Raw genomic sequence first — 27,240 nt, 5'->3', positions numbered from 1 at the left:
TCCGCAACAGTGTGCAGTCACCTCTTGTTGTATGAGAGGAGGAGGAAGTGACAGACATACAGATCAGATGGTCAAGTGTTGTTTCATAGCAGCCCGTCAAGTCCCCCACCCTCTCCAAAATGAAGGCTCTGATATCTGCTTGATAAGCTGATAGAAAACTATTGCCTGGTTTGTAGCATTACTTTTCTGTTGAGTTAGCACACTGAACTGGGTCATCGAGGAGTTAGACAAGTCTCAGAACTAGTCCACGTTTTCATAAAACCTTCTCCTAAATTTGCATGATATTCTAGTCTACGTTGCATTTAAATGAATATGATTTTTTTTCCACTAGCATTGTCCAAAAAATGAATTCCTGTAGAGTAGCAGTTTGTATTTTTATTTGGACAAGGCCTAAATACTACTATGCTTCTTATATATTTTTCCTTTATTTATAAAATGTAATGGCAGTATCAACTTTTTTTTTTTTTAATAGAGAGAACTAGCAGAAGAGTGCTGAGATCACGCATGGTCACAAGAAAGCAAATCCACAGTTTGCAAGATGGTGCAGAACTTTATGAAGCAATTCAGAATGCATCTGATCCTGGCTATATGGAGGTAATTGTAGATTTTGCTGGGCTAATTTAGAAATGTTGATGGAATTATTTCCAATTTAGTATCTGCTGCTAAAATCGACCATTAAATTACAATATTAGAGTGCAGCTAACAGAGGCAATGAACAGGTGCAGTAGTTGGCACAGCAGTTCACCCAGAAGGATGCAAGAAGGCACCGTCGTTTCCAATTCTAGTAGCATTCACTTCCTCAGATATGGTCATGATATGCCACAGAGCACATTCCCCAGTAGCCATTGGAGATGCTGCATCAGCTGTGTGAGAACCTTTGACCCAGACATGCTCTGAGAGTAGATGCAGCCCTGCAGGTTTCAGGTTGCAGGGAGTGCTTGAGGCACTCCATGAGGCCTGGGCTGACAGACAGCTCTCCTGCAAAAGGTGTGCTGTTGAGTTGTGTTGTCAGGTAAAGGAGTTGTGAGAAGAAGTCAGTAGACTGTCTAACATCCGAGAAAATGAGCAAGAGATAGGTGTTTTTGGAGACCATACAGCTCCAGGAGTTCCAACTCCCCCACAGCAGTGGAGTTAGAGGGTTCTGTGCCCTGTGAAATTGTACATCATAACACTGTAGAAGACTGGAAACTGGTAGCTTCTCATAGAAGGAGAAAGGCCCTTACTCCTCCTGAAGACTTGCAATTGAGGAACAGGTTCAGTGCCCTCTAGGCTAAGGAGAAGCTAGGCATGGCTTCAAGGGAAGCAACTATGCTGACAGACCCTGTCCCATGTGGGAACACTTGGAAGAAGCAGCGAGTGATTATTGTGGGTGACTCCCTGCTGCAGGGGACAGAGGCATCTATCTGCCAACCAGACCTCTCATCTAGAGAGGGTTGTTGCCTGCCAGGAGATTGAATATGAGATGTCATGGAAAGACTGCTAAGGCTTGTCCACATGTTGGACTATTACCTTCCGCCGCTCTTCCTTGCGGGCACTAATGATACCAAGGAGAAACTGGAAACCATTAAACAGGATTTCAGAGCTCTGGGGATGATGGTCAAGGGTCTGGGAGCCCAGGTGATTTACCCCTCAACCTTGCCAGTGAGGAGGAAGAATGAGGGGAGGAGTATATGGATTTTCCAAGTGAACAGCTGGCCACACCACTCGTGTTGGCAACAGGGTTTTGGTTTCTCTGACCAGGGGACCCTCTCTGAAGATCGACAACTGATGGGGAGAGATGAGGTCCATCTCACTAAGCAGGGCACGTGTGTGTCTGCCAACAGGCTGGCCAACCTGGTAAGGAGGGCTTTACACTAGTAAACATGGGGGAAGGGGAGAGTTACAGAGACAAGGTAGTCAGCAAACTGTGAATCAAGTCAGGATGCCACCAGTGCGTACATGCAGCCAGGGAAGTGCATATGGGAGAAGACTATGGAAGATCCTTTTGCGCCCCTCCTGGGAAACCTGCATGCTCGATTACCTCTCTGAAATGCCTGTACACCAATGCACACAGCATGGGGAATAAGCAGGAACTATTAGAGATCTGTGTGCGGTCACAGGGTCATGACCTCATTGCAGATACAGAGACATGGTGGGATAGCTCATGTGACTGGAATGCTGTCATGGATGACTGTGTTTTTTAGGAGAGACAGGCCAGAAAGGCGAGGTGGTGGAGTTGCTCTTTTATGTGAGAGAGCAACTGGAATGTATTGAGCTCTGCCTAGGAGTGGATGAAGAGTGAGTCAAGAGCTTACGGGTAAGGATTAAAGGACAGGCTAACATGGGTGACGCTATTGTGGGTGTCTACTATAGACCACCTAACCAAGAAGAGGAAGTAGATGAGGCCTTCTACAGGCAGCTGGAAGTAGCCTCATGATCACAGGCCCTGGTTCTCGTAGGGGGATTTCAACCACCCTGGTATCTTCTGGAAGGACAACACAGCTAGGTGCAGTCCAGGATGTTCCTGTAGAGCAATAACATTTTGACACAGGTGGTGGAGGAGCCAGTGAGGCAAGGTGTGCTGCTGGACCATGTCCTAACCAACAAAGAAGGACTGGTTGGAGGTGCGAAGGTTAAGGGAAGCCTTGGCTGCATTGACCATGAGATGGTGGAGTTCAGGATCCTGCATGGAGGAAGCAAGGCAATAAGTAGGATTTCAACCCCACACTTCAAGAGAGCGGACTTTGGACTCTTCAGAGACCTATATGGAAGAATTCCATGGGTTAGGACCCTAGAAGGGAGGTCCAAGAGAGCTGGTTGATATTCACGCATCACTTCCTCCAAGCTTGAGTGGTGCATCCCAAGGAGAAAGAAGTTGGGCAAAGGTGGGCAGGAGACTTGCATTGGATGAGCAAGGAGTTCCTGACACAACTCAAAAAGAAAGCATGCAGAATGTGGGAAAAAAGGAACAGGCCACTTGAGAGGAATATAGGAATGTTGTCAGAATATGCAGGGATGCGACAAGGAAGGATAAGGTCCATTTGGAATTAAATCTGGCAAGGGATGTCAAGGACAAGAAGGGCTTCTTCAAATAAATCAGTGGCAAAAGGAAGACTGGGGTAAGCGTGGGCCTGCTGCTGAATGGGGGTGGATGCCCTGGTGACAAAGGATACAGAGAAGGCAGAGTTACTGAATGCTGCCTTTGCTTCAGTCTTCACTGGTAAGGGCAGCCCTTAGGAATCCCAGATTTTGGAGATGAGAGAAAGTCTGGAGAAACGAAGACTTCTCTTTGGTCGAGGAAGATCACTTTTAGAGATCATTTAGGCAAATGATCCAAATCCATTGGCCCCAATGGGATGTACCCAGAAGTGCTGAGGGAGCTGGTGGATGTTATAGCAAGGCCACTCTTCATCATCTTTGAAAGGTCATGGAGAACAGGAGAGGTTCCTGAGGCCTGGAAGAAAGCCAATGTCACTCCAGCCTTCAAAAAGGGGCAAGAAGGAGGACCCAGGGAACTACAGGCTAGTCAGCCTCACTTCCGTCCCTGGAAAGCTGATAGAGCACCTAGATGTCACCTTGAAGCATGTGGAGGAAAAGAAGGTGATCAGGAGTCGTCAGAATGGATTCACCAAGCGGAAATCCTGCTTAACCAATCTCATAGCCTTCTAGGATGGAATGACTGGCTGGGTAAGCGAGGGCAGAGCAGTAGACATTGTGTACCTTGACTTCAGAAAGGCTTTTGACATTGCCTTCCATGACATCCTCCTAGGTAAGCTCAGGAAGTGTGGGTTAGATGAGTGGACAATGAGGTGGCTTGAGAACTGGCTGAAAGGCAGAGCTCAGGGGGGTGTGCTCAGCAGCACAGAGTCTAGTTGGAGGCCTGAAGCTGGCGATGTCCCCCAGAAGTCAGTACTGGGTCCAGTATTATTCAGCCTCTTCATCAATGACCTGAATGAAGGAACAGAGTGCACCCTTAGCAAGTTTGCTGATGATACAAAACTAAGAGGAGTGACTGATACCTCAGATGGCTGTGCTGCCATTCAGAGAGACCTGGACAGGCTGGAGAGTTGGGCAGAGGAATGTCATGAATTCAGCAAAGGCAAGTGCAAGGCCTGCTCTTAGGGAGGAATAACTCCATGCCCCAGTACAGGCTAGGGGCTGACCTGCTGGAAAGGAGCTCTGCAGAGAAGGACCTGGGAGTCCTGGTGGATAAGAAGTCAACTGTGAGCCAGCAATGTATTCTTGCACTCAAGAGAGCCAATGGTCTCCTAGGGTGCATTAGGAAGAGTGTTGACAGCAGGCCGAGGGAGGTGATCCTGCCCCTCTACTCAGCCCTGATGAGGTCTCATCTGGAGCACTGGGCCCAATTCTGGGCTCCCCCATACAAGAGACATGGAGTGACTGGAGAGAGTCCAGCATAGGACTACGAAGATGATCAGAGGGCTGGAGCATCTGCCCTATGAGGAACGGCTGCGAGAGCTGGGCCTGTTTAGCCTGGGGAAGAGAAGACTGAGGGGGGGATCTTTATCAATGTCTATAAATATCTGAAGGGAGTGGTGCCCAGTGAGAGCACAAGAGGCAATGGGCACAACCTGAAACACAGGAAGTTCTGTCTGAATATGAGGAAAAACTTAGGTTTACTGTGAGGATGACAAAGCACTGGCACAGGTTGCCCAGAGAGGCTGTGTAATCTCCGTTTCTGGAGATATTCAAAACCTGCCTGGATGCAACCCTGTGCAAAGTGTTCTAGGTGACCCTGCTTGAGCAGGGGGATTGGACTACATGATCTCTAGAGGTCCCTTCCAACGTCAGCAATTCTGTGATACATATTTTGCCTTCTTTTAGGATTTCCTACAGTATGCTTATTGCTAAGTAAGTTAGAATAAAGAATTTGAAAAATATTTGAATGAAGGCTTGTTAAAATGCCAAGTAATTTCTTGAATTGCAAAAAAGAATAGCTTATTCTCTCTTGATATAACAAATCCAGAATATAGTGCAGTTATGAGTTAATATTATTTATTTTATTACTGTCTTACATAGACAAAACTAAATATTTCTATTAAGTCTTTAGAGTTGCATACATTTTTCTTGTATGCTGTTCAGTGAAGTAGTAGAATGATTATACTTTCCGTTATTCCCTCTTCTAATTCAATCTCAATTTTTAAGTGTTTATATCTTTCTTAATTAGATCAAAGTGATTAGTCCCTACCAGTTGTTATAAACTAAATATGTGCCTCATCTGTTGCAAGATCAGGGTCCTTGACTGCAGTAAAACTCTATAGCTGTGACTTTCTTTAATCAAAGTATTATTCATATCTTATGCTACATGTAAAGGCATCTGGATCTTGAAGGCTTGGTAAGAAAATTAACACTCCTGATGCATTTTGATATAAATTACTGTCTCGGCTCGAGAGAGCAGCCAGCTGAGAGGAGTGCATCTTTTTTTTTTTTTTTTTTTTCTTCTCATAGACCTTCTAATATATAAGTATGCCTTTTATACTAAATATTCACCTTAGTTATAAGTTCTTCAGAAAATTTCTCACCAGTTAGCACATAAGAACGGCATATAATATAATACTAGTATTCACATGGTGCTTAGTAGTCTCAGTTTGGGGTTAGGTTTAGCTGAATTGGCTAGAGTGTGGTGCTAATAATGCCAAGGTCATGGGTTCGACCCCTGTATGGGCCACTTGTTTGAAGGTTGGACTAGATGATCTCCAGAGGTCCTTTCCAACCTTACCAATTCTATGATTCTATGATTCTAATTAAGACTAGTGACCCCACTGTGTTAACACAGAATCATTTCAAGTCCTAGTAGTATATCAGTTGAATGATAAATTATTTGTAATAGAAGAATACTTGGAAAAGAGGCTGTGTAAAAACTTGAGGTGTTTTTTTCATTATTATTAATAAGAAAAGATACTGAATACTTTTTCACTTGGTTACAGGGATATCTCAGTGAAGACCAATTAAAAGCCTTGAATGCTCACAGGCAGATGATGAATGATAAAAGGCAAGCTCAGATACAGGCAGAATTCAAGAAGGCAGTAGAGTCTGCAGAACAGGAAGAACATGGTTGTTCCAAAAGGGATGTCTCTGCTGTATGGAAATTATGTGTGGTAGACTACAGAAAGCAAGAAAAACATAACGGTTAGTCTTGGAGATGTGTAAGTAACTAATTTGCACATGATAACAGCTCAACATAATATATAGATTTGAAAAGAGCTTCCTAACAATGTTCTAACTTGCATATCAAATTTTATGGTTGTATTTGGTTTTGATTTAAGTTCTTTGGGTAGAGGAAGTGCTATTTTCTTTTGTTTAAGAAGCCTTTACAGTAGTATTGTACACTGAAGATATCTTAACTTGATATTTTTAGGAGTGATACTGAGTATCTGGCGTCCACAGCTAGATGTCTGTTCTTTGCTAAAGGAAGGAAGTCGGTACAGAATCTACCAACTATCAGCATTGCAGTCCAAAGGAAGATCAGACCCAGCTAAAATACAGTTAACAGCAACAAAGAGGACTCAGTATCTACAATTACCAGTAAGTGCTTTAACTTCATGAAGATGTATCATGATTTAAAAAGCATAAGTCTGCATGACAGTATACTGTAAATATTTAAAACGTGTATTTTCAGGTCTCTCAAGAGATGCTGTCACAGATTTTCTTTCCTAGAAAGGCTCTGACATTCACAAGTTTATTGGATCCTTCTTTTCAGCCACCACATGCTGAAGTTGATTTAGTGGGACTTGTAGTTTCTGTTGGCAAAACAGGTATGTTGTAGACCACATTCATATCTTTCCATTGAGTAAGTACTAAAACTTCTTATTTCAAAATTCTAGATGACCTTGGTATTGTTCAGGAGATGTGTCAAAACCTGCTAATACAGCCCGTCACCATGACATGCTAGCAAATATTTTTTTTTGATTTCCCTAAATAAAAAATGTCTTCCCTTATTTGTTCAGGAACTGCTTTAGAGTGGGAAAATCCAAGCTCAAGAGAAGCTTTTACTTTAGGCATTGTAGAAGTTGTTGCATGTACGTGAGCTCCTCTTGTGTAAAATATCATGAAACTAGGGAAGCACAGCCATTGATGCTCACGGGCAGAGACAGACTGATGAATCTTTTGCATAAAAAAGTAAAACACTGTAAGAATTTTGCTACTTAAAACAGACTTTGAACTAGTCTCAGTAATCAGTAGGGAGCTAGTGTAGAATATAAATGAAGCATCAAACATCTGTTACCATGCAGATAGGCTGCACTGTTATATTTATCAATTAGAACTCGTTCAAGACATACGATTTCTTCTTATTACTGCAATTTGCATTTATGGACCTTTATTTAAAGGTTTACAATTTAATTCAAATTTTTCCTTGTTTTTAGGTTTCACTTCTTTGGTGTACTTGTCTGACGAAAACTATAATCTAGTGGCAATAAAGATCTGGACAGATCTTAGACACCTTGCTATCGAAGATATAGTTGTCTGTGGTTCGTTCATTTCTGCAAGCAACCTTCAGTGGCAATCTGAATTCAGATCAGAAATTCCTATGCTCTTGGCTGGTGATCTTTCTGTATTCTCTGCCAGTCCAAAGGAAAACTATCTTCAAGAGAAATTTAACGAACTGAGAAGTGCGATAGAGGTAAACCTGTGAATTTTTAGTTCAACAGTTAATTTTAGTTATTGCTGTGTTATATTCTTCATCAAAGAATCTGTTAGTATTAATAACTTGTAGCGTAAGTAACGCGTGTAATGTTGACTTTTGGGGAGATTTTGTGGGACTTGGAGTAAGATGTTACATATACTTTTCATGGACAACTTTCCAAATCTCTTACTGAATGCTTTTTTTTTTTTTTTTTTTTTTTTTTTTTTTTTTTTTTTTTTTCCCTCAACAGTACTGTCATCAAGATGTGCCTTAATCTTCTCTGGCTAACAAAAATAGTGGAGCTGTCAATGGGGAAATCTGCCATAGACACTTTGGCTCTATCCTTTTTAAAGTTTACTAACTTGCTCAGTTGAACATGTTCATTAACCAATTGGCTGTCAAAAATTTTTTTTAATTTTTTAATTTTGTAGCTAAGTAGTGCATCTGGTCATGTCTTCTCACTTCATACTGAAAAACAGGTTTAGGTTCAGGAGATGTTTCTTGTTTACAGTATCAGGAAGGTATAGTTGACTTCCCTCCCTCCCCTTCCCACCCCTGAAAGTGAGGCAGTCTTCTAAATTGTTGGTTACCCATAGAATAAAGTTCTGGCAGAATCATGATGAGAAATTTGGTTCCAAAATTTTTGTTTGCAAGCATATATTACTTTTGTAATTCTAAAAACAACTGTTACTGAATTGCATCTGTTCTTCTTTATAGAATGTGGATTCTTTTTGTTCTGATGTGGAAAGAAAATTGATGAATTTGCTCCAAAGAAACAGCCCGCTTACACCCAATTTACCTAAAAGATATGGCTTGGAATGCCTTTCCCCTTGCAACACAGGCCTTTATGCAGGGCGTAACAGTTTGGTAAGCTTCTTGTAACTAATACTGGTTTTATACAGACATTACTTATAGTAATAATACAAGCACATTTTATACTAATAGCATATTCTGATTGGGTTTTCTCCTCAAAATTTCCACAAAAAATGTAGCTAGAGATTTGTTGCATCTTAGTCACTGCTTTGTCCACTGAAGTCAAAATCCTTATGCATTTTTTTTTGGTAAATTATGTTTATAGAAAAAGTGTTCCAGTGGTGCTTAACTTCCTTTCTAATTTTATATGAGTAAATTGAAACCTCTTTTCCCTTACAGATGAGTTACCACTTTCTACATCTCATTATGAAAACTATCTGACATATGAATGTCACTAAGAGAAATATTCTTCATCAATGTTTTATTTTCTTCCAGAACACTCTGCAAGCCCTACCCTTGTTTAGATAATATATCTTCTGATCTTTTTTCTAGATATAGTTCACTGATAGTTTACTTAGTAAATGTTTACATTTGGAGGAATCTCAACATAAATTGTTGGAATTAAATAGTACTCTCTTTCTTGAAGGTGGTTGGTGGTAAGTTGGTCCAGAAGCATAGGACTGAGTGCAATCAGAACAAAATTTTTTTTCTGCAACTGGTTACTAGGGAGGTGGAAGCACCCTGATGTAAGACTGAATCCCGGGGAATAGATTAAACAGTCTGAAAGGCATCATTTTCTATTTTCAGAAACATTTCTAATATTTTATTCTGAAGGTTTAGCAGTATATATAATTTTATTAAATATATTAATCAATTTAAAATAAATGAGACTTTAACCTTTAAAGTTAAGCATGGACTTGAATGACTTGCAGTATAGTGATTATCTTGTGCTTATGGTTACCTTGAATTTTTTCAGTCTATATGCCACCCTCCCCCCCCTTTTTTTCAGTTTTCTTCTCTGTTTCTTTAATAACCATATGAGTATAAATTCAGTGCAATAGAAATCAAAGTTAACTCTATTTTGTAATGATTAACTTGAATTCTTACAATCTGGCATAGAAAAAAATCCCATATATGTAGTTTAGATTTCAGAAACTGAAACTGTTCTGTCTTAATGTGCCTGTAAAAATGATTTATCAAGCATCAATAAAAATATTAATCACTATCAGAAGATAACAAATTAAAGTTAACCTGGACACAAATGATAGCATAGCATTTTTGTATCAGTTTTTTTTCCCCTGTTATGTGGAAGTATTCGAGGAAGCCAAAAAAAAAAGGAGGATATTTTATTTAAAATAAAACTTGCTTCTTTTTTAAACAGATCTCTTCTCCTAACATTGAAGTAAGGTATCAGAGCCCTTTGGCAAATAGCATACAGAATTTGAAACTTGTCCCCCAAGGCTCAGCAAAGATGTCTTCATCTGCTACTACTAATGAAGACCATCCCAAAAACAGCAAAAAGAGAAAAGCTATGGACTTGCTCAGCCGCATACCTGCCCCTCCACCACTGACACCAATCTGTTCAACTGTTTCTCCATCTTTAAAAAAGGCATTTCAGCCTCCGCGAAGTTTGGGTTTTCAGCGAAGCAAGTCTCCAAAAGACACAACTTGGAGTATCAGTCATGCCACCCCCTGTAGAAAACTGAGAGAGGCTGTCCATCTTCCTGAGAATGATCTGGTTGCAGATGAAGAACTTGCACTGATTAATACACAAGCACTCATAAATACTTTACCAGAAGAGAAGAAGATTGACTGTGTAAATGAAAATAGCAGTACAATAGCTATTAATTTATCTGATGATCTTTCACAAAAAAAAAGTAGTTTTAAGTCTTCTGAGGATAACTCTTCAAAAAACTGTGCTGAAGGAGCTGAGGCTTTTCAAAGGGACACAAAAGAAGCTGAGAGCTCATTAACAGACCACAGAAAGCTACACAGACAAAAAAGGTAAGAATGCTACTAAATGCATGTGTACAGCATTGTACATATTTCAAATTCAAATGACTTTTACACTTTACATTAAATCTTGATCATATTTAATAAAGATATATTACAAAAACAAAGATTAACTGGCATTTCATCTGCAAAAAGTGTAATTATTCAACTTCAATTTATTATATTTCCCACACCACAGCTATGTATGATACAATAGGCATTAGTGTGGCTGAAGGTTTAACGACATTTTTATAAGCCGTTGCTTTGATTCTGCTGTATTCTTAAGTTACAGCACAATCTTTTGTTTCTGTCTAAAACCATCAGTTTTGTTGCCTTCTGTTAGAACAGCTGTTTGACTGTCAGGAGTAAACATGGACCACATCTACTGGTTTAGCACTGAGTGCCGGATAGGTGAAAACAATTCCCAAATTCCATTATAACCAGAACATAACACTTTAATTCTGGAATACTGCTCTGTAATTTCAGTATAGTTATCATAAATGTTTTTTCCTAATACTTCTACATACATACATAGTGCTAAAAATTTTAGAAAACACTTGTAACTATGAAGGTTCAATAGGAAAGTGACATAAATGGATTAACAGATTGATCCTTGGGCAATGTTTCTAAACTACTCATTCATAGTTACTGCACTTTGAGCTGCAACATTATGGAAAGAATGATCTTACTGCAATTTCATCACTTGTGAGTTCTTTCTGCCAGGAAAATATTCAAGCACTGTAGTGAGTACTTCTATTCATTACTTCCTTCTTACTAAGTTCTACAAGTAAGACTTCTCAGAATTGGAATTTCTCTACTACTCTACTTTCTCTACTCTAGCAAGCCGAGCTGCGACCTCCACTGTGATTTTGCTGTCAGCCTGTCCTGTCCTGCTGCCTCCTGCCAGGCGCCTGCCAAAGGCAGATGCTCCCGTGGGAGGTCAGCAGCTCCCCCTGCCAACCGGGGGGGGACCTGGGGGTGGCTGAAGATTATAGCAGGACTGGAGAATGGTATTTGGGGTGCAAGTGGCTCCACTATGCAACTCCTGATGTTTCTGTAAGCCTGAGTGCAGAGCCGGGTTCCCTAGGCCCCCTTGTTCACAGTTATTTATGATGAAGACCCTTTAAGACACTACTACTTTAAATGCTGCTTCAGTAAAAAAAAATATTCCATATGTCCACTACTTGACAGCATCCTACAAGCATCTTTGCTTTAGCACAGTGATGATATATTTCTCTATGCCTCTTTTCTCTGTCCACTAAAACTGCTAATTAGTTACAGCTATACCTACGCTTCTCAGTGTCTAGTGCTAGCTGTCTTCATGTCCTACTGCAAAATAAAGCACTACCATCCTTTTCTACAACTGCTGTCTAATATTTCACACCTACTTTAAAAAAATTGCCATTGCAAATTATAGAATCAGTAAGGTTGGAAGGGACCTCTGGAGATCATCTAGTCCAACCTCCCCGCTCAGCAGGGTCACCTAGAACATGGTAAACAGGGTTGCATCCAGGCGGGCCTTGAATATCTCCAGAGAAGGAGACTCCACAACCTCTCTGGGCAACCTGTGCCAGTGCTCCGTCACTCTCACAGGGAAGAAATTCCCCCGCACCTTCAGGCAGAACTTCCTGTGCTTCAATTTCTGCCCATTGCCTCTTGTCCTGTCACATGGGACAACTGAAAAGAGTTTGTTCCTGTCCCCTTGACACCCTCCCTTCAGGTACTTGTACACATTGATAAGATCCCCCCTCAGTCTTCTCTTGACCCCAGGCTGAAGAGGCCCAGCTCTCACATGTTGTGTTTTAAAAATTGCTTCCTGAGGCTTCCTGATAAGGAAACAATTGGTGTGATTTAAGGATACAGACAAAAGAAAACTAGTGCAAGATAGCGTCTTTCTTACGTTCATCCATCACTGTGTGAGTTCTCTGCACTTTGTCATGGAAGGAGCTGATTTCTCCCCCTACATACACATTTTTTTCCCTTCTCCTTTCTTAAATAATTATTTTTGCAATAGAATTTGTATTCAATAGAATTTGTACTTCAGGTTAATTCAAGTATTTTGAACCTCTAAAACTGTTTAAAGCTGTTTCAGTAGCCCTGATCCTACCTGAGCACTAGACTAGTGGCTCCTTTCAAGAGCCTCAGTAAGTGGCATTGTGTCAGGCCTGGCTGAACTCGGCATCTTCTGCCAGCCTAAATCTTGGCAAGAAAAGTCTTGGCTTGGTTCATGATTAAAGCTTTTCACGAGGCTGGAGAAACTGTGTGGCTGTGTAAAAGCTAAAGCAAGGAAAGTGTGAATCAAGGCAGCAGAGATGTTGATGTAGAACAGGGGAGCACTGTTAAATCTTGTTACGCTCTTTCAGAGCTGCCCCCTTTTTATTTTTTTTAATAAATGATTCAGGTTTCCTCCCTTAATGCCAAAGGGCTATGAGAAACATCCAGACATTAAACCAGATAAAAGGTAGCAAAATATCAGGAAAAGACAGCTGCACAAAGGAGAACTTGGCCACATAGCCTGTAAGGAAAGAAAGAATTTGGGAATATCTAGTATTATCCATTAGTGACAGATAGCAAGCGAAAAAAAAAAGTGATGAGCACAGCTAGCAAATTTCACTGTAAACATGACTACACTTTAGTGGAGTAAGGATTAGGCAGGGTGTACAGTTTGCACTGAGGGCAGTGAGCTTAGCTCAGTCACGTAAACCTGTGAAATTATTGTCTAGTAACATTTAAAAACTTGTAAGATACAAAAGTCTAAAGTAGAAATATAGTAGAAAAATACAGATAATTTAGAAAAATGTAAAAGTAAAGACGTTTATACCCTGACAATTAAAACACAACATGAAAGCTGCCCCTTAATTAACTGGTGCGAAGTTTGTATGTGGCATGCGTGGAAGCCTGGCGGTGTGGGGGCCGCGCTGGGCCCCCCGGCCGCCAGCTGCCCAGGGGCCCCCGGCGCTCCTCTCGGCCCCGCTCGGCTTTTCAGCCCGAAGAACGCTGTGGAAGGTAACACCGTGCTCGTACTGCTCTTTCATCCGCTGTATCTTTTGTCGAGGGACATCATGAATATTTCTTCTATAGAACCAACATTAATAGAAAAACACAGGTATTTAGTTGTCCATATATTACAGGTTGTCTTAAGCTTGCTAAGGTTCCTGCTGTGTTGAGGACATCAGCTCTTGTCCCCAGCAATATGATTCCTGCCCTTTTTTGCCATTGTTATTCATTGCCATCTATGTCTCAAACCTGTTTTGAGTGACTTTGCTGAAAACCTTAACCCAAAGATTTTGGTGAGCAGACAGGCTGTGAGACGTCAGCTACGAAAGCGCTGCATAGACCTGGGTATTCTGTCATACAGATATTGCTGTTTTATTTACTGCGATCAGCTTGTTGGGCTCAGGGGTGGCTTTTACATGCCTGCAGAAGGGCAGCCAGGGGTTGTAGCTAGCCCTGCTGCCAACTCATACGTGCAGGGGTCAGACCCTGTTCTTGTGGTACCCGAGTGGGAAAACTCAGCCCAGGTGCTCACTGGGCTGAAATGCCAATGGCTGCTGCTAGCAAACACGGGGACTTGAGAAGTGGGGAAGAGAGGAAACTGGTCGGAAGACAAATGTGGTGCAATTTGGTGCTGGCCATGCCCTGTGCATTGGGAGTAAATGAAGATGGGGCTGAGAGGGAGGGGACCAGTGTGCTTGAACACGCAGGGCTGGCTCAAGAGACTGGTAACAGCTGCAGATGCTCAACACTTTACTGTGGGTTAGTTCTTTTGTTTTTTATTCAAAAAAAAAAAGATATTTTTTGCAAACTCTTAATAGCCTTGGGTGTTTTTTTTTGTTTGTTTGTTTGTTTGTTTTGCCATTTAGCTCTTTAAAGTGCCATTAGTGATTGATTTAGTGTTCAAGCTGAAATCATTCTGGCACAAGTTTGTCCTGCATCTATATTTTTGCAGTCTTACAACATGCACACCCTGGAGCACTCAAAGCAAACAAACAAACAAAAAAAACCAGATAGGTAGCAGCAAACCAACCCCTTCTCCTTCCTTCTTTGCACCTGAGTTGCGGAGATGGTAAAGGACTTGTGCTGTCCGAGTGGTAGCCTAAATCACACCAGGGTGAGCAGAGCTCCGGAGCAAGTTAGCTGTGATCATATGGGAGACTCATGTTGTTCGCATCAGCTTAGGGAGGGCAAAAGGCTGCAGAGCCTAGGGAACCCAGTGCTGGTGGAAACTAGGGATGTTTATCTGCTATCTAGAAACGTGCAGCACAGAGTGAAGGCCCTCATGCAGCAGAAAGCACCTTCAGTTGTCCCTGAATCATTTGTGAAGGGGCTGCTCCAAACTGAATGTATCATCTGACTCAGCTTTACAGTGCTTGTAAGCTACCATAACCCATTGACTTGTTTCAACTGATTAATATTAACAAAATACAAGTTATCAAGCAGTTTGGCCTATAAATAATGATTACTGGTAAAATCCCATCTCTGCAACGATGCCTTAAAACTCCCTCCTGGCTGGTGCCGGTGAAGCACGTGCTGGCCTGGCAGCGTGAGGCAAGGCCATGGCTGTTCTCGCTGGCCCTCGGCCCCAAGCCATCGACTGCTGTGTCACGGCGCCCCTGGGGCTGCGAACGTGCTGCAGCACAGACCTCAGGCGTTTGTCTCCACCAAGCATACAAAGAACAGCACTGATTCCTGACTGGAGTTCTTAGCTGGTATAAAAACATTTAAAAATTGGCAACACCTAAAACCAGTCGGAGTGAAGTAACCATGCCCTGTTTTCTTGAGATAAGCAAGTGAGCACAGGCTAGCTTCCGGGGCTCACAGGTAGGGGTGCGCCGCGCTGCAAGGCACCGCACAGCCAGCTGGCCACAGGCCAGGAAACCTGCAGGAGTTTGCAATAACATAACTGCTTGCCCTGCATCCCCCAGCCAAGCCAAGCAGCAGATTTAGAGCCATATTTGGTTACCTCTATTACTACACTATTATGCAGAACTGATGCACACACTGTATCATCCCTCTCTCTCTCGCGCGCGCGCGCGTGTGTGTATGTTGATATCCTTTGAAAAGTCTTCTACAACCTCATTTCTTGAAAGTGCTTAATATAGCATCCCACCATACTACAGTAAGACATAGAGCAAGTATTTACTGTGGTTAGGTTTTCTTTTTTTTGAGGGCAGAAGTGAGGATATTGTCTATAGTGCCTCGCCATGTCTTGCATCCAAATGCAGAAAGTGCTGCTGAAACCACAGAACAAAAAAAAAAAAAATGAGGGTCGCCGCCTCCAAGCGTTTGCAGTAAGAATACATTTTTCAGGCAAGTATCTCTCCTAATCTGATGTGGACTGACTTCCTTCTGATCAGTCAGACTCTTTCGGGGCCCACTGCACATCAGGTGCCAAGTAACAGAACTATTCCACAGTTCTGCTGCTGTCATCTACTAGGTTATTCCTTAGCATGTACAAAGAGGAAGAGTGCTAACTTTTTTTCAGAGCCCATTAATAAAAATGAGAAACTTCCCTGCTGAATCAAAGAGAAAGAGATGTACCTTGTCAGCTCTTGAACATTGAACTTCCAGGGTGTATCTGGTTCCCGGAATATAACTTCATAGCTATTTTCACGGGCCTGAAGAAGTACACAGAAGTTTTAGCCGTGGACGGATGGCAGCCAAGCCCAGGGGTAGCCGGTTTTCCTGACTCTGTGAGCACCACCCCGAGATTTTAGCTGTCTGAGAACAGACGTGTCACATCCCGCCAGGAGCCATGAGGAAGGAGATAACAGTGACTCCCACCGAGGCTGTGCGCTGAGTCTCAGCTAATTCATGTCCTCTTATATCAGGGATTTGAGTTGCCAGCAAACTTCAGCACAGTTCCTGGCTATGTAACACAATGACTTGATTGCTTTTGCTCTTGGGGTTTTGGGGGGTGGGAGGGTTGCTGCTGAGGAAGTTACATAGAGGCACAAAGGAGACAGGGAACTCTACCGACCTTTTTCCTTTTTGTCCACCTCTGCCTGAGATCTCTCACTTGCTACATAGCTACCCACAAGCATTTGCAATTTCTATTACTGTATTTGCAGCACCACTATTAACACTTGCCTCTTTTGGGCTCCATAAAAACAATACTTTTAGACTCAAATTTCTTAACTGGCAAGACCATAACCCAAGAACTTGTCGCTGTGCACAAGCATGAATATAAGGCTGGCACTGACATTATGAAACTGTACTAAAAATATTGCCAGTGAACGCCATTCCTGCCAGAATCACTGAAAACAGATACAAATGCACTCAAAGATACTTTGTTGTGTATTTTTCACAAGTCATGAACTAAAACTATAAATCATATATTGCTATATTTGTCAATTAATATTTTTGAAACTGTTAAGTTCATACTGCTTTTGGGGAAAGGGGTGAAAATCTGATCGCCAAGAAGTTACAGGTCAATATCAATGACTGTTAATCTTTGTGAGTGACATTGCTGTTGCCCTGTTATGCAGCCAGCTAGATAAAACAAGGACACTGGCATCTCTTTCCTTACTTCACAGTATCAGTTATCATTAACTATAATTAGAGAACTAAGGGAAAAGGGAAGTAATTATTTTTAGCCATGGCAAGAACCTCTTCTGTCAGATTGCCTCTAAAATGTCATAGCTGAGCATATAAAAGCAATAAATCATAGCTTTCCCTACCATCATCACATACGGCTTCATTTCCCAAGCATGGATGTTGGTATTATCAATAATAACCAGGCTTTTCCCATTCTTCATTGCTTTGTCTGCTGTAATGCAACACATCAAGTAAAGCTAAAGCATATTAAATAACAGATGGATCTAGGTTTTACTATCCCCCGGTGTCCTTTCTTTGGCCCACTCCTAGTGTACGTGGCTCTCGGCCCTGATGTGGGTTTTCACCTACTGCCCAAACGCAACCAGGGAACAGTAAACCAGCCGGCGCCTTCCCAGCGGTCGTTTCGCAGCCGGTGGCTGCGCTCAGTGGTAAGAGCTGAAATGCCTGTAGACCTTGCCTATCAGCTCACGAGCACTAGGTAGCCATGGCAGGTATTAATGGCTGCTGTTTGCAGATTCTCCATGATCTCAACATACGTTTGCCATTTCCGCAAAGGAGTTCAGAGCACAGCCTCAGAAGTGTGTTACACTTTCTCCCTGAAAGAGGACCTGTTCCACTCTCAAACTTACAATTAAGTTTGCAAGTTTCCTCCTGGACATCACTAGCAACTCACCATAACACCCGCTTCCTGGTGGGGATCGACACTGGGGCAGTTTCACACTCTGAACAACACGCCAACAGCGGTACTGAGCCACCGCTGTGCGGGTGCTGCCATGCCACCTGCTGCTACCAACCTTCAGCCACCTAGTAGTCACTGGTCTACTTTCCAAAGTAATATCTGCCACCAAATGTTGGTCATCTCTGAATTCCTCTCTTTTGTGCTATAAACTCAGACATTGTAACTAACTTACTTCAACCAGTAAACCATGCTCGTCAGTGGATGATGCACTCCAAAATTATCTTCCCAGAGTGTTACTATTCTGTACACCAGTACTTTGAGATAATTTATTTTGGGGGCTAAGTTTATGGACAGACTGAAGGTAAAACTATGCTGAGAAAACCTGGCTCCCTGTCAGTCACCTCTCGCTTGGTTCCACTTGTGCGCGTCCTCCAGGAAGTCATGCTCAAACACGTACACACCGTTTCTATTGAAGAAGTCATCAGTGCTAAGAACTACAGCGCTGGGGTAGTCACGTTTCAGTTGCCTGAAAAAGAAGATGGAAGAAGGATTAGTGCACTCTAACATACTCCTTCAGAACAAAACATTAAATCGAGAGCCTGGCAGATGGTCTGCAGCTTTGCACAGCATTTCATTTTGAAAACCTCAGCTTCAAGAGGACTGAAAATAACATAATTGGTAGAGGGACACACAGGAGCAAAGGAACGGAGCCTGAAAGGATGTTCTTGATTCCTTCAATTCAGCAATCTACAATGGAATACCAATATATGAGTCTTTAATCATATTAATTAAAAAAATCAAATTTCTTTTGGAATTAGCTGAAAAGAGATGATTGTAAATAACCAAAAAGATACAGGTAATCTCATGGAAGCTAGTCCTCAAAGACAGTCTGATCATGGGAGCGTCGCTAGAGAGATTTTCGAAGAGGCACAGGGCAATCCCCCAGCTCCTAACAGCCAACGCGTCCCATGCGGACGCTCCTTGGGGCTGCGGTGAGCTGGTTGTGCTGCAGTGAGCCGACCAACTGCCTTACAGACACCCGAGGACCAGTATGAGGAAGTGAAAATGGTCCCTTGATGGTGACTTAAATTGGAAGCATTCCTCTGCCAGTCCTTAGAGAGTACAAAGAAATCTTAATGCAAGATGGGGTTCCCATCTGCACTTGGCTCTTGACTTGTTTGTGTCCACAGATGGAGCTGTCTCTCTCCCCAGCCCTGGCAGTGCTGGGACGAGGACAAGGAGGACGAGAAGGACAGAATGAGGAAGACAAGGATGAGGAGGATGAGGAAAAAGAGGAGGAGGACAATGACAACAGTGATGAGGACAAAGAAGAGGGAAGCAACCTCTCCAAGAAGTTGGGGCAAGCACAACCTTGCTCCTCATCCCTCTCTGCCCAAAACAGCATTGGAAAAGAAAATCAGGCCAATGTGGAAACCTCTTGGGCCTGCAGGCACCAGCCCACTCTCTCACACCACCCTGTAGTCTTAATCCCCATGACTCATTTTAATTTCCCTGACAAAACATTTCCCTTCCACTCTCCTAAGCTGCAAAAAAACCCAAGTACTTCTCTATGTCTGATCAAATTGAGCAAGGGTGAGGGGAAAGGTCCCTCAAGGTTATCTGCAAACAAACAGGCAGACAGGCAAAGTTTAATCGTGTTGTCCCTGCTCTCATCATTTACTTACTGATTTTATGCCAATCTGTCTGCTAGCAGCAATTCTCCAGCACTACCGCACGCTGCCTTAGCTGAGGAAAGGTCCGCCTCTGCCTTGGTAACTTCTCTCGGTTGATTAATGAATATAATTGCGAGGTGCTAACCGCCACCGAGAGCACAGACCCCGCTGGCCAGGGCCGCCCTCGCAGCCTCGTGCTGCTAAATCCCCTACCAGTGAGTGGCTACATGCAGTTATCTATTTGTAGAGTCACTTTAACTGCTAATATGCTCATATAATTGTGCATATTAATAAAAGACTCCAGGACGTTTATTATCTTGCCCAATGTTCCTCTCCTTTAAAACTTTTTGCAATCAATCAGGGCAATTTCTTTAAATTGTTTTCTTAGTATATACCCGGTTATTTAATTTCTAACACATATATGCATGCAAACACATGCCCTCAAGCCTTTAAGCAATCTATGCATGAATGCTACATACGTGACTATCTGTAAACTCAGACTACTACTTTCACATCACTGGTAATTAAAATAATAAAACTTGTGCTTCAAAGGAAGAAAAATATGGCACAAAATGTGTTAAAAACTATGAATCACTGTCACATTTGCCCTTTTCCTGCTAAACAAGTGAAGGCCTTCTAACAGCAACATAAGAGAACATTAAATGGGAAAAATAAGCAGCTTTACCATCTGCTTATTTTGCTGTGTTTACACGTGGCTTTTTAAAGCAACTAAACTGGCCCTGAAGTTTACACGTGCTTTTGGTAATCCTCTAGTGCCTGTGAAGTCAACAAAAAGTCTGGGGTTTTTGCCCATTATAATTTCAATGGACACCGAAACCTCTTCAGCCTTTCCCTGGCGACGCTAGACAGCTATGAGCTGCACAGAACAAATTGGTTTGCTTAGAATGAAGGTTTTACTGCATCACATTAGACTCCTAAACACTCTGCAAAACAAAAAAAATGCCTATATTTTGGCAAAATTCACAGCAGCAGTTGAAAATGGGAGGACTTGTGACCAACACTGCTTATTAATAAATTTTGAGCAGCTCTATAAAACAAAAATTACCCATTGCAGTCAGATCAGTAAGTGTCAAACTGCTAAGGAAGAAAAGAAGAAATCTCATTTCTTCAAAAGTCCGGTGTTAATTTACCTATGATGTTGGACAGTTAATTGCACAGCTCTCCGTCTTGCTGTAGGTATAAAACACGGCATATTATACATCTTGCTAAACAAATTTGCTGCTGGATTTCAGATAAAAGAAGGATTGAGGGAAATGGGGATGCTTCCTCTCTTGCAATAATCTCCCAGAACCCTCCCTTGCCTTTTTCTTTTCCTCATCCCCAACGGGAAGCAGATTCGTACGCTAGGGAATATATCGTATTAGATTGCCTGATACAGCTGGGGAAAAAAAAAAGAAAAAAAACTCTTAAGTGCTTCTGCTTTTCTTCAGCTCTGTCTCAAAAGCAGCAAAACTCATGCTTCTGCTGCCGGAAATCGCTAAGCATTCAGAAACACGGAGCTGCAGAGGGGCACAGGCTTCGCCGCCTGCCCCGCTGACGTGGGAATTCAGCCGGGCAACGCAGATGCTTGGCGCGCGTCTACCTGCTGTTTCACCTTGGTCATGATTACGATGGTTGCTGTGATCAAAAAAGGAGAAGCATAGTCTTTCTGCTGAAAACCTAATTGTGCTCCTACTTGATCATAGTAGCATTGTAACAATTAAAACATCTGGATAGATGTTTTAAAAATCTTCTAAGTTATTAATCTGAGGACCTGTTCCCATGATATAAGCAATTTTTAAGTCCCTTTTTTATTAGTAGCATCTTCAGTGCTTTCAAATGATAATTTTGAATTTTAACATGAGGGCAGATATATATATCTCATACATAACAAACATACATACATAACCTCATACATAACTAACTAATTATCCAAGAGTTCAACTAGCTGGAAGCAAGCAGAATACATGGGAGAAATCTCCAAGATCACTAATAACATTATTGGAGAGAAAAGAAATCCACAATTACATTTCTCAGGCTGCCATGTTTTTCCAACAGAGAGTCTGAAGGTAAATAAATTTCTGATAATAAGTAAGTATATTGGAAGGAATATTCTCAGCATTCATAAAAATTAATGTCACTGCATTTCAGGCAGATCTCAGAATTGGTAAAACTTTCTAATGTTTATGTAATAACACTGCATTGAACTATTTACTCTGGCTACTCTCCCTAATGCAAGGCATTCGCACAACATCCGAAACATACTCGGTTTCACCAGAAAATCAGACCTGTGAGATCTGAAACACCTGCCTGTACTATCTGGACAACTGCTAGCGCCCTGAAGACTTTGACCTGGCCCGACCAAGCCCGCCAGGCAGCTGCTGCGGTGTTGCAGACCGCTCCCAGAGCACGTGTCTCGCCTGCTCAGATTAGAGCAGCTGCTGTATTTTGCAGAGCAACAGGCTGCACGAAAGGTTTGATAAAAGGTTTGATAAAGGTGTTGTTCAACAGAATTCCCTGAAGCTTAGGGCATTTTGTATTAAAATGGTTAAATGCTTGCAATGCGTTACCACCTGGAAGCATGAGCCAACAGGCAAGGTTCATAACGCACATCCGAGCTGGAGCCGTGCGGGACATTAAGGATCCTCCTAAGAGCAGCAGGGCTGGAAGCACTGGAAGGAGCTGGACAAACACAGTGGAGACAACTGGAGAACCCACAGATTACGTCAAGCAGCAATTCCTCAGTACCAATGTGATTTTTCCTTCCTGTTTCCTAGTCATCTGTTCTGCACGATTGCTCACTCCACTCTTCATAAGGGGCAGAAAAATGACCCTACTTCAAGTGATAAATTGACAGCAGTAGATGAAAAGTTATATGTTGTTCCATTACCATACAAAGGGAAAATTGAACAGTCTGCTCCAGTTGTTTGATCATGCTTCATATTTGCACAAAACTGCTAGCTAGGGAAGGCCATGTGTTACACGAGTTGTGTATCACACTGCCAAGGAGCTAGAAATGCAGCTGCTGTGCAGCAGAGAAATGGCCTGACCAGAACCAGCAGCTCTTGAGGCAGCTCATTTGATTTTCAGAGACATTTTTGGAAACTATGCCCGTGCCATCATCTCAGACAAGCGTCAAGTCTTTCTGGCAGTTGCCTCAGTTTGGTCAGGAAAGATGTACGGTGAAGCTGGGAGGACGTGCTGAGGCGGAAGGTGCTGCACACACTTCCGAGGGAGGCGGCTACAGATGTACCTCCAAACTGCCTTCTTCTGCTCTGCGCTTCTGCTGGTGGCAATGCCAGGTGAACGAACAGTCAGAAGGGACAAGGTAGGAGCCCCTAACAAACAAGTAGTTCCAGGAAGATCATCCTTAACCATGAAGTCAGTGGAGAGGTATGGGCCTTGGCGCTGAGAAGGCCGAATCCTCCTTCTGCCCTACCTCATTCCTCATCGTCTCCAGACACGCAGGAGAAGGCCGGCACTCTGCTAAGGCCCCAGCACAAGATTTGCCTCCACAAGATGTATGCTCTCATAGCAGCATGCTGATGAGCAGGTTACGCCAGGCTATATGCACCTTTCTTCTTCCTGTTTTTCCAATAGGAAGAGCGGCTGTAGCTGTAAAGATATCTAAAATGAGAGAGAAAAAAAGGGGCAGGGGAGCAAAAATCTCGCCGAAGATTCATGGAGAATGAAATAAGCAAAATCCTGAGGCAAAAAAATGGCACCATAATAACTGCTGACCACTAAGAGGTATAAAAGATTGTCCAAACCCCAGCTAATCATCACCAACCAAGAGGAACCCAGGAGATACAGTGGAGAGACAACTGCTGAAGCTCCTTGTCCTCTCTGACTGCAGCCAGACCCCCTGGGCAAACACATCTTGCCACTTGCAGATATGTGGATGTGACAGCACGAGTGAATCAAATCTGCGAGAGAATGAATTTGAGTGGGTCAAGTCAGCTTACCTAGGGATTTAGTAAATAAATAATTACCTCCCCACTCCTAAGTCTTATAGCGAGTTTTGTTATCTTGTTTTCTACAAGCATAGGCCAAGGAAAAGACTCCAGAGCTGTCTACTGTCCTTCTCCTGGGGCAATTAGACAATTCAGAAATATTAATATTCTCTTCAGCTGGGTGAATCCTTTACCCCAGACTCAGATTCATTCCCTTAAGTGGAGTTCACAGTGGGGTCCCACACACACTCATGTTGGCTCAAGCGAGGAGAAGTTATGAACAGGGATGGCGGGGCAAGGGAAAAAAAAGCCAACATCAAACCTTAAAAGATGCATCACCTGCCTTCTGCTTTCTCAGGGTTTTTGAACAACGCTCCCCCCCCCCCCGTTTGCCCTTCCCCGCGCTGCAGCTGAAGCGCAGCCAAGCTGCACGGAGCACCACCGGCAATTGCAGCCCTCTGCTTGCACTCCAGGGGCTGCAGGGGCTGCACCGCGAGCTTCTCAGCACAGGGCTTGTTCTCCTAGGAAACGATGGAAATTGTATTTGTAACAGAAAGGGCAGAAAGATGCACGTGAGGACTCTGCTGAGCTGGTTTATGCTGTGATACACCTTACACCTCCCGCCCAGCCATGGGCATGTGCAGCAGCTGATGTTGTTAGCCTGCCTCAGACAGAGCCAGGCACACCAGTGTCTTTTAATAACTTTGGTAGAGTCAAATCAACTGTTGTGAAACAGGAAAATGCTGTTTTAAGCAACATATGCAAAAAGGATCACAAATGCATTTGTGTTTCTAGCTGTCTTTACAGAAGATGTTAAACAGACTTGTTTCAAAAAATATTGTTTTGTTGTGGCTCAAGACATCTGCCTGTGTGCACAACTTTCTCCTGGTAGATCTTGCTTACCATGCTGCAATTAACACCACCAAAAAGGGCATAATGTAGGGTGGGCAAACCTCTGAATTTTCTTGGCCTCTTTTCCTAATCTAGCCAGAATTAGTGGAGAGGCACTACACACAGTTATTACACCTGCCCTTTGAGCCACGTATTGCCGAACGTAATGATACAATTAACACGTCACCTCTCTTCTCCAGGAGCTGGATGCAGAATGAGACGCTTGAACGTTCATCTCCCACGGGACTGAAACAAGGCTTACTACGCATTTTGTAAGTCTGTCATTAATAATTAATTATTGTGTGTTAACCAAAAAAAACAGTGGTGAGTCAGTTACTTCTACCCGTGGAGGGTATGTCCTCAGACCATGAAGTTCTTACTTCACTAGGAGAAGACCCAAGCTCCTCTGGAAGAGGTGAGGCCTGTACTTACACCGCCTCGTGAGGGAGACGTATTTTGGATTCACTAAAAACACAGTATCCGTAAGTGCTCTGCTTAGTCTTACAGAATGCAAGAGGCAGAAGGTAGTGTTTTACAGAAAGTACAGCACTGAAAACAGGAAATACTACAGCCCAGTCCATTGCAGGGCTTTATACCGTCACCTTTTGCAGCAGAGCCCTTCCTGCAAAAACAACAGCATCAGTGAAGTCCTTAAAGAGCCTGTGTACGATACTAGCACCTGGGCCTTCCTCATCAGAGCCTGAAAACGTGAGGGATGAACATAGGGAATGGGGGGGGGAGCCTGATTTTTCCTCTTTTTTGGAAAGCAGGTGGCACTGGGGGTTTGGAGCTACCAGGTTTATAGGTTCTGGCTATGCTGTGTCACACTGACTGTGGCACCATCTCCTGTCAGAGCTGTTTCTATCTATGAGTTCTCTTTTTCTTTTTTTCTTTTTTTTTTTTTTTTTTAAAAACACTTTTTAAGACCTGTTTGAGAGGGGCGCAGTCTCTTCTGCCCTTCCATTTTACACGCTGCTGCTGCTGCCCTGACTAGAAGCACAAGCCGTCATGAAGATACAAACCAGCATTCGTGCCCAGCTGCATCACTGGAGGGAGAGGGAAGCGCTGTGCCACGCGGGTGACGAACTGCCAAGCAGCCCAGGGTACAAATACACAAAAGAGCATAAAAAACGCACAAAAGATATCGTGCCTTGGATCACGCCAGGACACGTCCTTGGGTAGGGAGCGCTCAGAACAAGGCACGCTGCCCTGTGCATAGTATGTACTTAAAGCAGTTATTCATAGCCTAAGGAACTGAACTTAGGGCAGTTTTGGATGACAGAGGAAACTACGGTTTCTCGACGACGGTGCCTGTTCGAGGTTTCGACGAGGCGCTTCCTTACCGAGGCAGACCCCAGCTCCGCGGCATCCCCAGCCCTCTCGCCCTTCCCCCGAAGCGCGTCAGGGCGAGCGCTCCCGCGGCGGCGGCGAGGCACGTCGAGGCCTCCCCGACACGCCGGCGCTGGCTCTACTCCGGCCACCAGCCCCGGTGAGACCCGCTCCGCCGCCGCCCTCGCTCCGTCCTACCGCCCCTCGGCGCCGCCCGCGCGCAGGCGCCCGCGCTCCCTCCCGCCCCGCGTCCCCGACGGGGCGAAGGGGCAGGAGCCGGCGCCGGGGAGCGCCCGGCGAGGGGCCGTACCTGGCCAGCGTGCTCTTCCCGGAGCCGGGCAGGCCCCGCAGCAGGACGAGGGTTTTGCCGGGGCGGCCGCGGGGAGGGGCGCGGCGCGGCCGGCGCTGCAGGCTGAGCCCCCCGAAGGCGCGGAGCAGCCGCTCCTCCATGCGATCCCGCGGAGCCGCCTGCCCGGCCCGGCCCGGCCCGGCCCGGCGCGGCCCAGTCCGGCTCGGCTCGGGCGGCCCCGGCCCGCCCCGGCTGCCCCCGGGCGGGACACGCGCCGCGTCCGCCCCCACGGCTGCGCGGCCGGGCCGGGCCGCGGATCACATCTGCACTGAGCTGGCAGCAGGAATCGGTCAAAAAAAAAAAAAAAAAAAAAAACAAACAAACAAAACCCCATAACCTTTCCCACATGCCTTCTTTTTCTTTTCTTTTTTTTTTTTTTTTTTCTCCCTTACAGTGTATGGAAAGCTCAGGCCACAAATGAGTCTACTTTTAGATTTTGTCTTCAATTTTCTCCCCATGCAAAAGCAGAAGCTCACTTTAATTTCTCTGTTTAAAAGAAAAACTGTCTAAAAATGCATATCCAGGGACTAGGACATTCCAAAAAATGAGAAGACGCTTGTGTCTAACACCACAAAACTGTTGAGTCACTACATCAGTTTTCTCATGAGCATATTAGCCCAGGGCATCAGCCTAAATCATTCAAATTAATCTCCAGATTCTCACAGCTACGCAAACACAGTGCTGGAAGTCTGCGGTTCCCCAAGTTGAGCGGAGAGCGTACGTGCTATAAACTGCAAGTTACCCAAGAAAGGCAATCACCAAATTGCTTTATAGAGTGGCGGTACCTACAGTGCCTTTAAGAAGCACCCAGGTACTGTTGGAGGGTGGTGGTGGGGGCAACGGGGGGAAGATAACCCACCTACTGGAGTCCCCTCCTTGTCCCCAGCGGCAGACAAGGATTCAAAGGGGATGTCGCTAACTAACGGCACTGCGTCATCCGGGTGACCCTGTGCACCAAGCTCACTGCACCAGCACTGCTCTTTTCCAAATGCTTGCTCACACGAGAAACTACGGCAAGTTCAAAATAATTTATTTTCCATAAAGAAAAGCTGACTTGCCTTAACCTTACCACCATAGAAAGAAATTACAGAGTTTCCATTTCTTTTTTTTTTTTCCTCTTTTTTTTTTTTTTTTTTTTTTTTTTTTTTTTTTTTTTTAAGTGGCACTGTGATATCACTCTCCCTCTCAAGGGCAAACCAAATATTAACCAAATACTGGTTAGAAACCAGTCTCATATTTATTACAGTGACATATACATTTAACTACAATACTGAAAGCTGGGTTATGAAGAGTTTGCAAATAGTGCAAAATGTAGTGTTCACATACAATAAAAAAAAGCTTAGTTCCCTGTGATGTGGCACACTATGTTAACAGGAATGTATTTTGAAAAAGTAAAGCTGACCAGTGTACTTTCAACACACAAGCTGAATCAGGTGGGG

The 27,240-nt window shown here is 43.6% G+C and overlaps 2 protein-coding genes across 4 annotated transcripts in view; one reads left to right on the top strand and one right to left on the bottom strand.

Annotated features, from left to right (window-relative positions):
• The window catches only part of BRCA2 (BRCA2 DNA repair associated), a 41,332-nt gene extending 30,873 nt beyond the window's left edge, over positions 1 to 10,459 (top strand). The window contains exons 21-27 of the mRNA XM_062567126.1: positions 473 to 594; positions 5,928 to 6,129; positions 6,359 to 6,525; positions 6,620 to 6,755; positions 7,365 to 7,621; positions 8,342 to 8,491; positions 9,759 to 10,459. Coding sequence (XP_062423110.1) covers positions 473 to 594; positions 5,928 to 6,129; positions 6,359 to 6,525; positions 6,620 to 6,755; positions 7,365 to 7,621; positions 8,342 to 8,491; positions 9,759 to 10,385 — 1,661 coding nt within the window. The 3' untranslated portion in view covers positions 10,386 to 10,459. The remainder of the gene's footprint in view (positions 1 to 472; positions 595 to 5,927; positions 6,130 to 6,358; positions 6,526 to 6,619; positions 6,756 to 7,364; positions 7,622 to 8,341; positions 8,492 to 9,758) is intronic.
• N4BP2L1 (NEDD4 binding protein 2 like 1) lies at positions 9,710 to 25,943 on the bottom strand. 3 transcript variants are annotated; one of them, XM_062567136.1, is made up of 6 exons: positions 25,763 to 25,822; positions 21,891 to 22,906; positions 18,008 to 18,132; positions 17,050 to 17,138; positions 15,911 to 15,987; positions 9,710 to 13,444 (listed from the first exon to the last, which is right to left on the bottom strand). In XM_062567136.1, exons 2-6 carry the CDS (start codon positions 21,914 to 21,916, stop codon positions 13,225 to 13,227), a joined length of 537 nt encoding a protein of 178 aa, XP_062423120.1. In that variant the 5' UTR covers positions 21,917 to 22,906; positions 25,763 to 25,822; the 3' UTR covers positions 9,710 to 13,224. The 3 variants fall into 3 exon arrangements, with proteins under 3 accessions (XP_062423120.1, XP_062423117.1, XP_062423118.1); XM_062567133.1 differs by lacking the exon at positions 21,891 to 22,906 and having other exon boundaries at positions 25,763 to 25,943; XM_062567134.1 differs by lacking the exon at positions 21,891 to 22,906 and having other exon boundaries at positions 17,050 to 17,135; positions 25,763 to 25,943.
• Positions 25,944 to 27,240: the final 1,297 nt, after the last annotated feature.

The sequence above is a fragment of the Rhea pennata genome, chromosome 1 (genome assembly GCF_028389875.1).
Source record: "Rhea pennata isolate bPtePen1 chromosome 1, bPtePen1.pri, whole genome shotgun sequence".
NCBI classification, from domain to species: Eukaryota; Metazoa; Chordata; class Aves; order Rheiformes; family Rheidae; genus Rhea; species Rhea pennata.
The sequence above is the reverse complement of the archived record's forward strand: the minus strand, read 5'-3'. Positions and strand labels throughout refer to the sequence as shown.

Excerpts from the sequence above, each read along its gene's own strand:
- N4BP2L1 (XM_062567133.1), bottom strand. The coding sequence starts at position 25,902 with ATGGAGGAGCGGCTGCTCCGCGCCTTCGGGGGGCTCAGCCTGCAGCGC. Across the intron at positions 17,139-18,007 it reads CAAGTGGAACCAAGCGAGAG|CAGACAAAGCAATGAAGAAT; the intron begins GTGACTGACAGG and ends GTTGCATTACAG. Across the intron at positions 15,988-17,049 it reads TGAAGCCGTATGTGATGATG|GCCCGTGAAAATAGCTATGA; the intron begins GTAGGGAAAGCT and ends GTACTTCTTCAG.